At 45.5% G+C, this 19,357-nt stretch overlaps 1 protein-coding gene across 1 annotated transcript in view; it reads right to left on the bottom strand.

The window, feature by feature from the left end:
• Positions 1-19,357, bottom strand: part of LOC137061869 (fibrillin-2) — a 148,188-nt gene that overhangs the window by 46,247 nt on the left and 82,584 nt on the right. The window contains exon 38 of the mRNA XM_067432487.1: positions 16,147-16,215. Coding sequence (XP_067288588.1) covers positions 16,147-16,215 — 69 coding nt within the window. The remainder of the gene's footprint in view (positions 1-16,146; positions 16,216-19,357) is intronic.

Genomic DNA, 19,357 nt, shown 5'->3' with positions numbered 1-19,357 from the left:
CGGTCACAACTCTGGCCAGTTGATATGATTTAGAATATCTATATCAACTGCAGGCAGTCGATCCTTTTCCTATTTAGCACCTAAACTCTGGAACAGTTTTCCTTGCATTGTTTAGGAAGCAGACACACTCTGTCAGTTTAAATCTAGACTAAAAACGCATCTCTCTACTATGGCATACATATAGAATTTTTTTTACTTACATTATTCAGATCAATTGACTGATTGTTAGGCTGCATTAACTAGGTCAGTCGGAACCGGGAACACTTCCCACAACACCTGATGTACTCGTTAGATCATAAAAAGAGTGACATGTACGCAAATGTCTCTCTGCCCGGATCGAATGGTGGACCTGTGCCTGAACATGAGCAGCGCATTCTGGAGTGTCTGCTGAGACCGTGTCAATTGGTGTCTCCTCTGAATTTGCCTCACCGGCACGTCATCAAATCAATAAATCCGTTTATGGCGCGATGACTCTCATCTTTTAAATATTCATATTCATGTGTAATCGATGCCATTCTCAAAAAAAAAATTTTTTTGCGTGATACCCAGATATTTTGAATGTTCCGATCTAATATGATTTCTGACCTGTAAGGTTGCCAGAATAATAATCATACACTGTTAATAGGCCAGAGGGGAACTGGCACCTCGACTGAGCCTGTTTTTCCCAAGGCTAATTTTTCTCCATCATGCCCTGATGGAGTTTTGGCTCCTTGCCACTGTCGCCTTTGGCTTGTCTTGCTCAGTTGGGGACACTAAAATTATGATTTAAGTTATTCAACTTAATATACAAATAAAATTAATTAATTAGGTCTTATTTAATTCTATAAATTATAATACTGATCTGCTAAAATTGTCGCTACATGATAAATTTAAATAACTGTTTTCTCCAGAATGACTGAACAGCCAAATCAAATTTTGTTGCAATATTGTCCTGTTCAGGGGTGTAGCTAGGTATGTCATAATACCAATTTTTTTTTTTTTTGGACCGATATAATTTATCGCATCTCTTTTAATTTGGTAAGATATCAAATACACTGCTGAAAAATAACCACTAATATCTATAATATTTTTCTCCTATATTTTATGCCAATTTTATGATTGGTTTACTACAAACACTTGTGCATTAAGTCTCCATAGATTTTATGCAAAGTAAAAAAATTAAATAATATTCTGATGTAAACCAGCTGTTCTCTATATGTGAATACATAGTAAAGTTTGATTTATTCCTGTGATCAAAGCTGAATTTATCATCATTACTCCAGTCTTCAGTATCACATGATCCTTCACTAATCATTCTCATATGAGGATCTGATGATCAACACACATTTATGATTATTATCAGTTGTGCTGCTCATGGGGCTGCTTAATATTTGTGGAAACCATCTAAACATTTGTGGTACAATTAAAAAAAGAGAGAAATTAATACTTTTATTGATCAGACATGCATTCAATTGATCACAAGTGATATTTTTTTATATTATAAAAGATAATTTATTTAATAAATGCAAATAAATGCTGTCCATTGAACTTTCTATTCATCAAAGAATCCTAAAAAAATGTATCATGGTTTCCACAACATTTTTAAGCAGCACAACTGTTTTCAACACAGACAATAATCATAAATGTTACTTGATTATGAAATCCTCATATGAGAGTGATTAGTGAAGGATCATATGACACTGAAGACTGGAGTAATGATGATAAATTCAGCTTTGATCACAGGAATAAATTACTATATATTCACATAGGAAAAAAGCTGTTTTAATTTGTAATAATATTTCACAATATTACTGTTTTAACTATTTTTGATTAAATAAATGGAGCCATGGTGAGCAGAATACTAAACATTAAAAAAGCTGCATTATTCATATGATACTTTATTGTCAATAAATAGCCTACATTGAGATGGCTTGAAAAACACACATAAAGCATACTGTCACAATCGTCCGATTGTCGTCGTCATGTTTCATCACTCATAAGGATTGTTTTCCTTCAGCTGCAGCTCCAGCGTGACTGGGTATTACTTACGAATCCGCTTTCGGACTTTCTGTGAGAGAGCCCTCCTCATATTTAGATGCGAATAAAATGACAGGTCATGCATAGATTCTTTTTTGTCTCTGAATTTAAATCTTGATGTATTCACATTGGTTTCTATGTAAATACATGTGACTGTGACGCGTGAAGCGTGCTATCAACCGAGGTTAAAGAAAGCTGTCTTTAGCGTCCCTGTTAACTTGCCCGCCGCCCGGAGCGGGTCGATTAGGATCGGTGAGACCCAGTAAAAGTGTGTGGGACGAAAATACATTTTATTAAAAGTGAGGGGGACACGTCCCCCCGTCCCCCGCGTAATCTACGCCCATGGTCCTGTTTAACACTGTGAAGTTGCTTTGAAAACCATCTTCATTGTAAAAGCGCTATATAAATTAAGTTAATTGATAGATATGAGCAACAGTAGCTTGTCTGTTTAATAGGACCACAGTGGCCAGCCTTTGCTCCCCACGTGCATCAATGAGCCACCCATGACCCTGACACCAGTTTGCCACTGTTCCTTCTTTGGACCACTTTGAATAGAAACTGACCACTGCAGACCGGGAACACCCCACAAGAGCTGCAGTTTTGAAGATGCTTTGACCCAGCCGTCTAGCCACAATTTGGCCCTTGTCAAACTCGCTTAAATTCTTACGCTTGGCAATTTTTCCTGCTTTTAACACATCAACTTTGAGGACAAAATGTTCACTTGCTGCCTAATATATCCAACAAACTAACATGTGATGAAGAGATCATTAATGCTATTCACTTCTGCTATTAATGCTACACACCTCACCATTATTTACTTGGTGAAGTTATTCACTTCACCATTATGACCATAATGGTCATAATGTTATGCCTGATGTATGTCTAATATATCCTATACATATGCTTATAATACACACACACACACACACACACACACACACACACACACACACACACACACACACACACACGCGCACACGTCGTGTTTTCATGTTTTATGGGGACTTTCCATAGGCGTAATGGATTTCATACTGTACAAACTGTACATCCTATCCCCCTACACTGCCCCTGCCCCTAAACCTACCAATCACAGGTAACATTCTGCATTTTTACTTTCTCAAAAAAACTCCTTCTGTGTGATTTATAGGATGTTTTCCTCATGGGGACCCCACAAGGACAAGAATTTCGGATATTCATCTTTGTGGGGACATTTTGTCCCCATAACGTAGGGATTACCGGGTCGCACACACACACACACACACACACACACACACACACACACACACACACACACACACACACACACACACACACACACACACACACACACACACACACACACACACACACACACACACACACACACACACACACACACACACACGTTAGATTAGAATTGCAATTCTCACTAACTCAGTTTTGTTTTTTATAAACTACTAATTACTGCTAATTAATAAATAGTAAGGTAGTTGTTAAGTTTAGAATAACACATTATGTGCTTTAAAGGGGTGATGAAATGAGGAATGAACTTTCCCTTGAGCTTTTGATATATAAAAGGTCATGGTAATATAAGAATATCCTGTAAGTTTCAGAGCTGAAAACTTCATTGTTAGTTAAAGAATTTTTTTTTACATTGAAAGGGAATCTCCTCAAACCACCACCAATGTGCAGCATCCAACTGGATGATGCGACGGCAGCCATATTGCGCCAGAACGCTCACACACACCAGCTGATTGGTGGAGAGGAGACGGAGTGATGAAGCCAATCAGTGTATGGGGATGATTAGGAGGCCATGATGGACAGGGGCCAATAGGCAAATTTGGCCAGGATGCCGGGGTTACACCCCTACTCTTTTTCCGAAGGACATCCTGGGATTTTTAATGACCACAGAGAGTCAGGACCTCGGTTTAACGTCGCATCGGAAGGACAGTGCTCTTTGTCATTATAGTGTCCCCGTCACTATACTAGGGTGTAAAGACCCACACAGACCACAGAAAGAAGATAATAAAAGATTAATAAAAGATTTCACAAAAAGATAATACGGTAGTGAAAATTGGACCTTGCAAACTAAAGTCTTAGTATTTAATATATTCTGGCCCTAAATGGCCCTGTTCATCCATCCAGGGTGCTTTCTTGCCAATATGGCCCACAACACAGTGACAGGCTGCAACAGACTGATTACTTACAAAGAACTAAATGGTTTAGCTCCCCAGTACTTGAGCGAGCTCAAAATGCATTATAGTCCATCACATCTATTGCGATTTCAAATTTCTGGCCATTTGATACCTAGAATATCAAAATCAACTGCAGACAGTAGATCATTTTACTTTTTAGTATCCAAACTCCTAGCCTTGTTCAGGAAGCAGGCACTCTCAGTTTAAATCTAGATTAAAAGCACATTTCTTTAACCTGGCATACACATTGGTATGGGTGCCTGTTAAGGCTCTCATGAATCAAGATGTATGTGCGTGTGTATGTATCTATGCCTTTTTTTTTTTTGTATGTCTTGTTGTTGGGCCTAGAGCCTGTAATAAAGTTTATATACATAACACAATATCACATTTCTATGATTCACATTAGTCTGCATAAATTAGGTCAACTGGAACTGAGAACACATCTTATAACACCTGATGTACTTCTTACCTCATAAGAAGAATGGCATCTACACTCATATGAGTCTCTCTGTTTCATCCAAAACTTTTTTAATAAACAAATCTGCAACTTATATTTGTATTATATAGTAACCATTTAAAAACACTATACCATATACAATCACTCTACTGTGTGTCATGTCTTACAACACACACTGTAAACCCTAACGCACAAAATAATTAACTGGTTTGAATAATAAATAACTCATTATTTAGAACTTTTAGAACAAGATTTTTCTTTTTGACTTATCAAAACTGACATTTTAAGTAATATGAATTGTTTAATTGTTTTAAGTTTTATGAACTTGTTTCTTTTAAGTTTGACAAACTTAAATTTTACTGAAACTGGGCTGGGATTTCTATTTTCCAGCATGCTTTGCCATGACACTCAAAAGGAAAAAGGAAAATTACAAAATTAAGTGTTATAATATGTTTTTCTTGTGCAAGATTAATGTTAAGTGGTATATTTAGTAGTGTTTAATGTCTTATGCTAGTTTAGAAGAGTTTCTGTTATGTTGGGTTCCCTTTTACTTCCCAATATGAACTGACGAATTGGGATATCACATAACAGTGTGCTTGCCTGCCTCATCTTCCGCCCCTGCCAAGTCTGCAAAGCAGCAGCCTCCACCGAGCAGGCAGCAGGGTACCGGGCACAGACTCTGCACCCAGTCTGCTCAGCCTAGCCAGGTGGCAAGCAGTCTTGCAAGCGGCCCTGAGATGGGAAACACAGAGGAATTGGACGTCTTCTCTTCAGGAGACAGAGTAGGGGCTGGGTGGAAAATCTTCTGTTTCCTTTTCTTTCTGTTCTGTACTCAAATTCTCACCAAAATAGCAGTTTCCCATTCCTTCAGATCCCAAAAGGGCACAGCTGGCGGTGTGCGACACTATACCTTGCCACCCTCAGCCCCCTCTCATTTCACCAGTGTGTAGGCCGTGCTAAACATCGTCTCACACACCACCTGCCCCACTGTGGAGCAGTCCGAGCAGGTCCCTGTGTTCCATCTCACTGCCCCACTGTGGATGCGTCTGTTGTGCCGCCGTTGGTCCTGCTGGCTCAAAGTATGGAAGCCTGGCTAGCGCTTCCCAGCCTGTCCAGCTGGCTCATCCCCCGGTCTTCAGGGATATTCTGTTTACCCGCGTGCTGGTGGAGAACACTCCTTCGCTTCATGAGGAGATCAAGCCAGTCCCTCCAGCCCAGATGAGGTCGGGGTTGTATAGCCCTTACTTCATTGTACCCAAGAAAATCGGTGGGTTACGGCGAATCTTGGACCTGCGAGTCTTCAATCGGTCCCTTCACAGGCAGTCGTTCAAGATGCTGATGCAGAAACACATTTTCAAATGCATCCGTCCCCAAGATTGGTTTGCCGCGATCAACCTGAAGGACGCATACCTTCATGATTCTCTCTCGACACAGACACTTTTTTTCTACAAAGTCCTACCCTTTGGGCTGGCTCTGTGTCATCATGGAAGTCACTAGGCAGCCATTGCTCCCATGAGAAAACATGGTGTTCGCATTCTCAACTACTTCGAGGACTGGCTCATCTTTGCCCAGTCGAGAAAACAGTTGTGCTAACACAGGGACTTGTTGCTCAGTCACCTCAGCCAGTTGTGTCTTCGGGTCAACTGGGACAAGACCAAATTCTCCCCTGTGCATAGGATCTCTTATCTTGGTATGCAATTGGACTCAGTCGACCAGACAGCGCACCTCACGGTGGAGCAAATCCATGCCTTGCTAGGGTTGACAGCTCACTTCACGAAAGGAGTAGCTTCTTCCTGGGTGATGGTGCATGGCGCCTCACTGACAGAAATATGTAGAGCTGCGGGCTCTGCAACACGTAACACATTTGCTACATTTTATAGTCTCCGTGTAGAAATGGTTGCTTCCTGCGTGCTCAACCCCAGTGGCCAGTAACGTCTGGAGCCCCGTTTCTTGTGTTGGCTTGCCAAACCATTCCCTCTCTTCAGAGTGTATTATTCTGGCCCTCTGGCGACCCCTGCTAAGCTCCTCCTCCACCCCTCTGACTTCAGACATTATGGAGTGTCTGTTGCTAGGCCAGCACTGAATACTGTTGTGTTGGCTGGCTGCCATATGTTGTGGCCCCCAAATGTGTATTCTTCCATGGTACGGCTACCGATGGTGAGCCTGTATCTTTCCCGCTTTCCCGCTGGCCAGACCATATGTGTTTTTCACCACATATACATCCCTACGACAGGATGTGGTCTCCGCAGCGTTCCCCCAGGGCATGCTTTTCCAGTCTTATCCAAGTTTTGGGTCATGTGGAACAGCAGTTGGTTTTTCTGACGTAAGTTGCCCTGTTGCTAGAAAGATGCAAAGGTTGTGAAGCTTACGCTTCACTATTAGAAGAGGTCAGAAACTGTAATGTTTTATTAGGGATCTCAATTTGTCAGTTCACATTCTGACGTACGTCAAACGTGGGCGATTGAAAGGGAACATCTTATTTACGTATCAATCAATCAATCAATCAATCAACTTGATTTATATAGCGCTTTTACAATGATGATTGTTTCAAAGCAGCTTCACAGTGTTAAACAAAATTTGATTTGGCTAGTTTGATTTGGATAGTTTATAGAATTAAATATGTTAATTAAATAATTATAATTATTACCTAATTATAATCATAATTTTAGTGTCCCCAACTGAACAAGCCAAGCCAAAGGCGACAGTGGCAAGAAACCAAAACTCCATCAGGGCATGATGGAGAAAAATAAACTTTGGGAGAAACCAGACTCAGTTGGGGTGCCAGTTCTCCTCTGGCCTACTATTAAACAGTGTATAATTATTATTCTGACAAACCTGCAAGTCATAAATCAAATTAGATAGGAATATTCTAAATTTTGGGTATCACGCAAGAGACGGGTTCATTTAGGATGGCGCGTCGATTACACAAGAATATGAATACTTGAAAGATTTGAGTTATTGCGCCGGAAACGGGTTTATTGAGGATGACGTGCCGGTGAGGCAAATTCAGAGGAAACACCAATTGACACACAGACTCAACAGACACTCCAGGATGAGCTGGTCATGTCCAGATGCAGGTCCACCATCCGATCCGGATCCGGCCGACTGCAGTAAACCTCGGGATAAACAGAGAGACTAACATTAGTGTGGATGCCACTCTTTTTATGATGTAACGAGTACATCAGGTGTTATGGGAAGTGTTCCCGGTTCCGGCTGGCCTAGTTAATGCAGCCTAACAATCAGTCAATTGATTTGAATAATGAAAGTTAAAAATGTTCTATGTGTATGCCATAGTAAAGAGATGTGTTTTTAGTCTAGATTTAAACTGACAGAGTGTGTCTGCCTTATGAACAATACTAGGAAGGCTGTTCCAGAGTTTAGGTGCTAAATAGGAAAAGGATCGACAGCCTGCAGTTGATTTAGATATTCTAGGTATTATCAACTGGCCAGAGTTTTGAGACCACAATAGATGTGATGGAGTGTAATGTGTTAAGAGCTCACTTAAGTACTGGGGAGCTGAATGTATGCAATGTTTAATAGGGAGCCAGTACAGTGTTGACAGAACGGGACTAATATGATCGTACTTCCTGGTTCTAGTAAGAACGTGTCGGGTTACTATTGTAACCCTTGTTCCCTGAGAGGGAACGAGACACTGCGTCGTCGAGTGACGACACTCTGGGAACGCCCCCAGCGTGACGGCTCTGAAGTATGAATGAAATCAGCCACCAATCCGATTGGTGCAACGTCGTGACGTAACCGGCGACGGCGTACGCGGAAGCTATCAGAAGGCGCCGCCCCAAACAACAGACAGCCTTTGCGATGAAGCGAGCGCTCTACGTGTAGGTGTGGCGACGAGACGCAGTGTCTCGTTCCCTCTCAGGGAACAAGGGTTACAATAGTAACCCGAGACGTTCCCTATATCGAGGGGACTCAACACTACGTCGTCGAGTGACGACACTCTGGGAACGTCAATACCCACTATGCCACACCGAGACACGCCCATCCTGGTGTGAAGCTGGAACCCAGGCACACTCAGGACGCAAGCACTCTAGCACCCGGCGTAGTCGGGAGGTCCAGCTTATAAAATCTTATAAAGGTGTGTGGATGAGCCCAACCCGCCGCCTCACAAATCTCAATAAGTGAGGCTCCCGAAAGGAGGGCCACCGAGGAGGCCAAGCCCCTCGTAGAGTGAGCCCTCACGGCCATGGGTGAAGGCATATTGCACACCCGATAAGCCGTGGCTATCACCTGCACGATCCAGTTACTAATAGTCTGTCTCGCCGCAGGCAACCCTTTCTTAGGGGGGCCAAAGCACACCAGAAGCTGGTCCGATTTCCTCCATTGAGCTGACCTGTCTAGATAGATCCTCAATGCCCTAACCGGGCAGAGCAGGTGCAGCCTAGCTTCCTCTACCGTCGCGTGAGGCGGAGGATGAAAAGCCTGAAGAAATACTGACCCCATCCCTGAAGATGGGACCTTGGGCACGTAGCCCGGTCTGGGATGCAAGATAGCTTTCACCCCGCCCGGGGCAAACTCCAAGCAAGTAGGCGTGACCACCAATGCCTGGAGGTCCCCCACTCTCCTCAGAGAAGTGATGGCGAGGAGAAATGCTACCTTCAGGGTCAGATTTCTCGCCTCAGCCGACTCCAATGGTTCGAAGGGGGCCTCAGCCAGCCCTTCCAGAACCACTGCCAGGTCCCAAGCCGGGACTCTGGGATGAGCCGCAGGCCTCAATCTCCTAGCCCCACGGAGAAAACGTACAACCAAGTGGTGTCTACCCCGTTCCAAAGGCGAGTGGAAAGCCCCTATGGCCGCCACATACACCTTCAGAGTGGATGGGGTCAAACCGGCGGAGAAACGGTCTTGAAGGAACTCCAGCACTGAAGCGACTGCGCAGTCAACTAGGTCCACCCCCCTTTCTCTACACCAGCTAGTGAAGACATTCCACTTTAGGCTATACAGTTTCCTCGTAGAGGGAGCCCTAGAGCTGAGAATGGTCTCAACAACCTCTTGTGGCAGACCCTCCTCTAGGTACTGTGCCCCCTCAGGGGCCAGACCCAGAGATTCCACAACTCTGGCCTGGGGTGGAAAATCACACCCCCTGCCTGAGACAGCAAATCCCTCCTCAGAGGGACCTGCCATGGGGTTCCGTCTAGAAGTGCCACAATGTCGGAGAACCAAGCTCGAGATGGCCACCGGGGTGCCACTAATAGGAGGCTGATGCCCTCCCGGCGGACTCGCTCTAGAACTCCCGGGAGCAGAATGATCGGGGGAAATGCGTACAGACGCTGCCTCGGCCACGTCTGTGTCATGGCATCCAGCCCCAACGGGGCCGGAGGCCTGAGGCTGAACCACAGTGGGCAGTGGGTCGTTTCTACCGAAGCAAACAGATCCACTTCCACTGGGCCGAACCTCTCGCACATGGCCTCCACCACCTCTGGGTGGAGCCGCCACTCCCCGGGCCTCAGCCCCTGCCTCGACAGGACATCCGCTCCCTGGTTCTGGTCCCCTGGGACATACATCGCTCTGAGAGACGACAGTTTCCCCTGGGACCACAGGAGGATCTGAAACGCCAACCTGCATAGTGGGCGCGACCTCAGACCCCCCTGGTGATTCAGATACGATACCACCGACGTATTGTCGGATCGTATCAGGACATGGTGGCCGTGAAGGTCCGGGAGAAAGCTCCTCAAAGCTTTGTAAACCGACAACATTTCCAAGCAATTTATGTGCCAGGAGGAATGTTGGGATGTTGGGGTCCCCACGAACCCCTCATGAACCGGCCTTCCATGACCGCGCCCCAGCCCGTGAGGGAGGCGTCTGTTGAAAGGATCTTCCTGCAACATAACGCTCCTAACACAGGCCCTTGGGACAGGAACCTCGGATTCTTCCATATAACAAGGGAACGAAGGCATCTGCGCGTTACCCTGATCATACGGAAGGGTTTTCCCCTCGAGGAAAACCCCTTGGTTCCTAGCCACCACTGGAGGGGCCTCCTGTATAGCAGACCCAACGGAATCACGTTGGATGCTGCTGCCATGAGTCCCAGCAGTTTCTGAAACTGCTTCACAGTGCGGCTGTGGCCTAGCTTCACTCCTGAGACCTCCGCCAGTATAGAACCCACCCGTGCGGGAGACATGCTCGCTCGCATCGAGGTTGAGTCCCATACCACCCCGAGGAACGTGGTCCTCTGGGCGGGTATTAACACGCTCTTGGCCGTGTTCAGTCTCAGCCCCAAGCACCTGAGATGGGCTAAAACGACATCTCGATGCCGAATCGCCATCTCGCGCGACTTTGCCATAATGAGCCAGTCGTCGATGTAATTCAGCACACGGATGCCCTGCAGCCTCATAGGGGCCAGAGCTGCATCCATGCACTTCGTGAAGGTGCGAGGGGAAAGAGCTAGACCGAAAGGAAGCACCCGATATTGGTACGCTTCGCCCCCGAAAGCGAACCTCAGGAACTTCCTGTGGACAGGAAGGATGGAGACATGAAAATATGCGTCCTTTAGATCTATCGTGACGAACCAGTCCTCGAACTGGATCAGATTCACGATCATTTGAATTGTGAGCATCTTGAACCTGAATCTCCTCAGAGACCGATTCAAGTACCTCAGATCTAATATTGGACGTAAGCCTCCACCCTTTTTGGGAACAATGAAATAACGGCTGTAAAAGCTCGACTCCTTGTCTGGCGGAGGGATTTTTTCTATCGCCCCCTTGACCAGCAGAGACTGCACTCCATAACCTGCCTCTGGGCCGGGGGGACCACAGTCCAGACCACCCCGCTGAACTTCGGTGGTGGAACTCTGAACTGCAATCTGTACCCCCTTCCCACTGTACTCAGGACCCAAGCAGAAATATTCGTGAGGCACATCCATGCACCGATATATTCTACTAGGGGAACCAGCCTCTCGAGGCTGGTCTCTGGTACCCACCGAACCCCCTGCCTGACCCCCTGAAGCGGCCACCCGGCAGAGCTTAGTCGGGGAGGATTTTCGGTGTTTGCACGCATTCGCTGCCCCGCCGCAGGTAGATTTCGAGGCGGCTGGGACGGCGCACGTACGCGGGAAAACGATGAGGCCCGAAGCGTTGTTAACGGCGGGAACACAGCATCGATTTCCCCAGAGCTGCGGGCTCGGAACGACCTCGGTCGTCCGCCCCCGGGAGGGCCAGCTCTGAGCAATCCCGCCGCAGCTAGGACCGCTTGCCAGAAGCCTTCTTCGCCTGAAGGACTTCCCTCAAGTCGCCCTTCGGCTTAGAAGACTTCTGGCGAGAACGTCGCCTCCTTTGCCAGGCTCCCTCGGGAGGGGCGCGGGAAGCGACGCTCTCCTTTTGCGCCTGCCTGTGGGCGCTGGTGGAGGGCCGGGACTGGCCACCAGAGACCTCCCTGCTGGCTACAGGAGGCCCCTGGCGGCGAGGGAGATACTGGCAGAAAGCCGCCGAATGCTTCCTCACCTCCTGGAATCTCTCGACAACGCTATTGACTGCGTCGCCGAAGAGACCCACAGGAGCTATCGGGGAATCCAGAAGGAAGGATTTCTCCTTCTCCTTCATCCCCGACAGGTTTAACCAGAGGTGCCTCTCCACGCACACCATGCCAGCCATAGAGCGGCCGATAGCACGGGCCGTCTCTTTGGTGACGCGGAGAGACAAGTCGGTAGCTTTCCGCAGCTCGGTAATATCGTCCGGAGACGGACCTTCTCCCTCATCGAGCTCTTTGAGGAGCTCAGCTTGGTATGCCTGCAGTACCGCCATGGTGTGCAGGCAACTACCAGCTCTTCCGGCCGCTCGATATGCCCTGCCCACCAGGGACGACGTGTCCCTGCATGGCTTGGTGGGCAGGACAGGGGCTTTCAGGGACGCTGCTGCCTCGGGAGACAGATAGCTCGCTAACGCCTCCTCGACGCGAGGCAGCGTCCCATAGCCAGCCTCAGCCGCGCCCACAACACACCCGAAGTCGAGAACTGGGGGTGTCGATAGGCGCGACGAGTACGGTTTTCCCCAGGATTTGCACAACTCGTTGTGCAAATCTGGGAAAAACGGCAAGCCCCTGCGTGGCGGCTGAGCACGCTTTTTGAAGAAGCGTCCATCCAACCTGCTCACAGGCTGGACTTCCACCTCTTCCTGTGGCCAGTCGATACTGAGTTTGGCCACAGCACGTGTCAGCACGTCCACGAGCTCTTCTTGAGCGGGAGAGTGAAGAGGTGAATTCACCTGCACTCCGCCCGCCTCCAGGCTGAACTGATCTGATCCCTCAGAATCAGACAGCATCAGCACTGGGTTATCAACCTCGTGGGAAGAAGCCGCAGCGCGGGCTTCCTCACGAGGCGGAAGAGCGTCTGAATCATCGGACGAGGATTGGGAAGATGCCTCAGCATGCCCGCCTCCCGTCGCGAGATCCAGTTGTGAGCCCCAGGATCTACGCCGCCGCGCTGCCTCGACAGACGCGGGACCAGACCCACGGGGCTCGCGAGCCTGACCGCCTTCAGTAAAGACGGCCAGCCGTGAGCGCAGCACCTGGAGCGGCAGCCTCTCACACTCGCTGCAGGCGGCACCCTCAAGCGCCGCCTGAGCGTGCTGCGCTCCGAGACACTGCACACACAGCTGGTGTGTGTCCGAGCCCGTGATGAAGCGCGGGCACGGATGAACACACCTTCTAAATTGCTCGCTTGCCATGCTTTGCGAAAAGGGACTGATATTTCAGACAGACAACAGTAAATAGACAAACAATATTCACACAGAGCGCCTCGCTGAAGAGCAAAGACTGTCTGTTGTTTGGGGCGGCGCCTTCTTATAGCTTCCGCGTACGCCGTCGCCGGTTACGTCACGACGTTGCACCAATCGGATTGGTGGCTGATTTCATTCATACTTCAGAGCCGTCACGCTGGGGGCGTTCCCAGAGTGTCGCCACTCGACGACGCAGTGTTGAGTTCCCTCGATATAGGGAACTTGAGCTGCTGTGTTTTGGACTAGTTGGAGTTTGTTTATTAAGCGAGCAGGGCAACCACCCAGTATTACAATTATCCAGCCTTGAGCTCATGAACGCATGTACTAACTGTTCAGCATTTTGCATTGAAATAAGTATATTTTTAAAGATGGTAGAATGCAGTTTTACAGATGCTAGAAACGTGGCTTACAAATGAAAGATTGGTATTGGAGCAGTCATCAAGTGTTAGACAGTATTCTAGGTTACTACTTGTGGAGCTTTTCTGTCCAATAATTAAAAAATCAGTTTTATCTGAATTAAGTTGCAGGAAATTACTATTTATCCAATTTTTTATATCAGCTATGCATTCCGTTAATCTTGTGAATTGGTAAGTTTCGTCAGGGCGTGAGGAAATATAGAGCTGAGTATCGTCAGCATAACAATGAAAACTAACGGCATGCTTCCTAATGATATCCCCCAGTGGTAGCATATACAGGGTGAAAAGCAATGGTCCTAACACTGAGCCTTGCGGTACTCTATACTGAACTTGTGATCGGTGTGACATCTCTTCATTTACTGCTACAAACTGATAGCGGTCAGATAAGTACGATTTAAACCATGCTAATGCTGTTCCACTAATGCCAACATAATTTTCGATTCTATATTCAAAAGAATATTGTGATCGATAGTATCGAATGCAGCGCTAAGATCGAGTAACTCTAAGAGAGAGATACAACCACGATCAGATGATAAGAGTAAATCATTTGTAACCCTGATGAGAGCAGTCTTAGTACTATGATACGGTCTAAATCCTGACTGGAAATCCTCACATATACCATTTCTTTAAAAAAAGAACATAATTGTGACGAAACATCCTTTTCTAGTATTTTTGATAGAAACAGTAGATTTGAAATTGGCATGTAGTTTACTAATTCTTTAGGATCAAGTTGTGTTTTTTTTTTTTTTATATAAGTGGTTTAATTATAGCCAACATAAAAGTTTTCGGTACATATCCTAATGTCAAGGATGAATTAATAATATAAAGCAGAGGATCTATGACCTCTGGAAGTATCTCTTTTAATAACCTAGTTGGTATAGGGTCAAGCATACATGTTGTTTATTTTGATGATTTAGCCAATTTTTCTCCTCCTATAGCAGTGAATAAGTGTAATTTTTTCCTCAGTGACACTACACTGCTCTGTCTGAATTGATACTGTAGTAGACGGCTGCATACTTATAATTTTATTCCTAATGTTATCAATATTTGTAACCCTGTATGTAACCCTCGTTCCTCGAAGAACGGAGAAGCACACCCCGTTGACACAGTTTCTGTGCCGCCACTGAGCACGGGCCGCTTGCTCACCTCCTCAGCGAAAAACAAATGTGCCTATGCTGGCACTTCCTATTTATACCTGCGTTGCGGGGCGGAGTGCAGTAAATCCAAATTCTGCATGCCAATGTTCATTGGCTCAAGGTTCATTGACACACTCAAAGGTGATAGGGTTCTTATACGATATCTCAATTCATCGGTGCACATTCTGACGTAACCCTTCAGGGAACATAATTAACAGAGTTTGTTTTTTTACATACAAGGTCATACAACCATCATGATGACAAGTGGAGCAGGAACTTAGTTTGAGAACAGATATAGTCAAGTCACTTATTTATATAGCGTGTGTTTACAATGCAGATTGTTTTAAAGCAGCTTTACAATAGTAACAATAATATTATGCAATAGAAAATAATATTTAAATATTAAGTGTCCCCAACTGAGCAAGCCAAAAGCAACAGGGGCGACATATACAGTATGTTACATTTATTATATTGCTGTCCTCATTCAGCAAGTGAAATGGTAAATGGTAAATGGACTGCATTTATATAGCGCTTTCAACAGACCCTATGGCCATCCAAAGCCCTTTACATGTTGCCTCACATTCACCCATCCATACACTCATTCACACACCGACAGCGGTGTCTGCCATGCAAGGCGCCATCCAGCTCGTCGGGAGCAGTTTGGGGTTAGGTGTCTTGCTCATGGACACCTCGACACTTGGTCAGGTGTCGGGGATCGAACCACCAACCTTCCGGTTTGTAGACAACCACTGAACCACTGCCGCCCTTGCCATAGCAAGTTCTATGCTATGCTAATGTTACCAAAGCATTATGTAACCAATTAGCAAGGTGGCAATTATTGAAATAGCTAGTTAAACCTAGACAGGTTTCCACTACTAAAAAGATTGAGATTACATGATTTTTTAAAGTTAAATGTATGAATTAGCTAACTCAAATATTTTAAGTTTAAGAGATATTAAAATGTATGATTAAAAAAATGTAATCTGCAAGTTGTGCTTACTAAAACTTTAAATTTCTTAATTTGAAAAATTGAGGCAACTGATTAGTTGTTTTTTTTAAGTTTTGCTTATTCTGTTAACTGTAATCACAAAATAGTACAGCCACATTAACCTTATTGCTTATGTATTTTCTATAACACTAACTTCACAGGAAATAATAATTTGTTATAGAGTGTACGTTCAGCGGTGTATAGTGATGGTTTAATAACGGGTTGATTACCTTCCAGGATGATGGTGATGGGGTTGGGTTTGAACCCCTCTCCTCCAGGACACAGTGTGTTATACTCCGCTAAAGACACATGATATGGTCATCAGCCAACTTTATCATTCATATTTATCAATATTTTTGAATATGCTGTTATATGAAAGAACTTATGAATGTTATTGCCATACAATATATATTTAATTATACTGAAAGTACCTAAAATAACAACATAATTACAGAATAATAAAAAACAGGGTAGTTTAAAAATCTGTCTTTAAATTATAGTATTGTATTATTAAAGTATTGTCATTGGACAGTTAAGAATTGAACTGTATTGTCATGTTAAGAATTTAATGATTGCAGTATTGATATACTGCAGTACTGAAGAATACAAATTGAATTAATGTAGTGTTGAAGTGTTGTAGCATTAAAGTATTGGAGTATCATTATTGTGAGGTAACAATTAAACTGTGGAAATATTCTGTCTGGACTACCAGTGACTGTTGTGGACAGTGCAGTTGACTACCAGTTGCATGTAGTGGAATGTCACCTCCTCCTGCTTTAAGAACTGGTTGAATCAGATTAGAGACTTGAGGCAAGCAGAGAGGATCAAGAAACATAGAAGCTGTAAGAAGAAAGCAAGGTCTAGCTTCTTCCTGAGGCTTATTGGAGGAGAAAAACGGGATGCTTCACACCACTGTACTGTAAGAGAATTACATCCAAATGCAGATTAGCGACAGCTTGAGAGAAAGCCCACTTGACCCCACTGGGGCATGTCCCTCACCCACCGGCGCCATCCACGTAGTTCGACACCACTCCTCCAAAATTGTTGGAAGTTAAGCAGGTTGTGGAGTGAGCAAGAGCAGTCTCAGCAGCTGGACTAAATGGCGTACTCAACAAGGTCTATAAGAACTGCCCCATGGTCCTGAAGCTGTTGTGGAAACTGATGGGTGTTGCCTGGAAATCCAAAGCTATCCCACCAGCATGGAACAGAGCGGTCACCACCTTCATCCCAAAAGAAAAAGACTCTCACAACATCAGCCAGTTCAACGGCATCTACTCTCTTGTACAAGGAACAGAAGATCTTCTTTTCGGTGATGGCAAAACTAATCACCAATTATTTCATGAAAAATAACTATATTGACACAAATTGCCAGAAGGCAGGTATTCCAGGATTCCCAGGCTGCATAGAGCACTTTGCAGTTATCTGGGAACAGATCACTTCGTTCAGTCAACGAAGTGAAGTCAGTCAGACCTCTATGTGGTCTGACTGGATCTTGCAAATGCCTTATAGGTCCATTCCCCACCAGCTTATCAGTTTTTTTTTATCTTATTAGTCTTGACTTCTTGAAGTCCCCTCAAGTATCCGGAGCATCATTAATGGCTACTTCAACAACTTCTATGTCTGCTATACATCTATTGAAATTTCAACTTGGTGGCATCGGCTGGACAAAGGCATAGCAATTAAATGCTCCATCTCATCCATCCTTTTAATAGTAGCCTCTAAAATTATCTTCATTGGTGGAAGACAGATGGTCCCAGTCAGGTCAGCGACTCCTGGCTATATGAAGTTTCATGGATGATGTTAACACTCTCCCCCAGGCAGCAGCATTTACCAGAAGGCTGCTGAAAAGGCTTAAGGAACTACTAAACTGGGCCAGGATGAAGATAAATCCTGCCAATTCATGCAGTCTCTTGATCCGCAGAGGAGTCAGGTGGGACAACATCACCTTAGCAGTGGAAGGTGAGGAAATCCTATGCCTGATAGACGAACCATGAGAAGTTTGGGAGCGTTTTACACAGCAGACCTGTCCGAAGAACATGGCTATCTCCAACATCTTACAGCTCTCTGATGGCCTGAAAAAGATTGACCAAAGCTTGCTACTTAAAAAATAAAAGTCTGGTGTTACCAGTTTACCTTGTACCATTGCTTGATGTGGCCCCTTAAACTGTGTGACATCACCTTATCAGTAGTCCAGAAGATGGACTCAAAGGCTCACAACTATATCCAGAATTGGTTGGGCCTTCACCAATGTCTGTCAAATGTAGACCTGTTTAGAAGAAACACCTTGAGGCCAAATTAAATCCGTCAGCTTGGTCTACAAGCTGGAGACGGTAAGGCTGGTATTTGAGCTGAAAGACCGACCAGATCCGGCAGAGCAAAACACCAAGGCCCAAGTGCAGACTGGACAGAAAACAGTCAGCATACCAGGCCATAACCCACCTGAAACACCAGGAGGTCGTCAAATTGGTGCAATATGGCAGGGCAGGCTTTAGATGGGGAACTTTCCCTAAGATGTGGTGCAAAGCCTCAAAAGCAGAGAGGAACAAACTGGTGATCTCCGAAGTTTTAAGGGATGAAGAGGAGGGCTGCAAGGGTCAATGCCAGCAAGGGCTAGCATCAAAAGAGTCGTGATGTGGACTGATTTGTGGAGTATGCCTCAGTCAATGCAACTCTGGTATGGTTTAGAGGAGATCTGCCAACTTTGCGGTCATCAGAACCCCAGCTTACAGCACATCTTGTCCAGCTGCAAAATGGCACTGACCCAAGATCCTTATGGATTCCTTGCCACCGTGGTTCCTTACCACCATCACCTCTGTTGCCTTTGGCTTGCTTAGATGGGGGACACTAAATATTAAAGTATATTACTGATCTGCCTGCTTTGACACCGCATGAGATTTGAACTGAGCTGGACAATGACATCACTGGTTTCTCCAGAGTGACTGTACAGCCAAATCAAAATTTGTTGCATTATTTTCCTGTCACCACTGTCAAGCTGCTCTGAAACAGTCTGTATTGCAATGTGTTATATAAATAAAGGTGACTTGACTTGATGACCAAGTCCTGTGAAAATTAGCTGAAGTCATCGAGGCATGATAGTCTAGAAGCCAACAGGGCCAGCCCAGCAGCATCTCATAGGCTGATCCAGTTTGTGAGGCAAGGGGGTGAGGCACTAAGCAGCACCTCAAACCAGTGGTCCCTGCTGCCACCCGCAAGCAACTGTGAGCTGTGAGCTGATCTTGATCACCAGCTGAAGTTCCCACAGCAGATCGCTGTAACCTTCCTCTGGCCAGACATCATGCTCTGGTCTACCATCACAAGAACAGTTATTATGGTTAAGCTGACTGTACTATGGGAAGATGGCCTGGAGTCGGCTTTTGAGAGGAAGAAGGAAAAGTATGAAGACCTTTCAGCTATGTGGCATGCTTTCACAGGCTTCCCTGG

The sequence above is a fragment of the Pseudorasbora parva genome, chromosome 23 (genome assembly GCF_024679245.1).
Source record: "Pseudorasbora parva isolate DD20220531a chromosome 23, ASM2467924v1, whole genome shotgun sequence".
NCBI lineage: Eukaryota > Metazoa > Chordata > Actinopteri > Cypriniformes > Gobionidae > Pseudorasbora > Pseudorasbora parva.
Note: the sequence above shows the minus strand (reverse complement) of the source record. Positions and strands in the feature narration are given on the sequence as shown.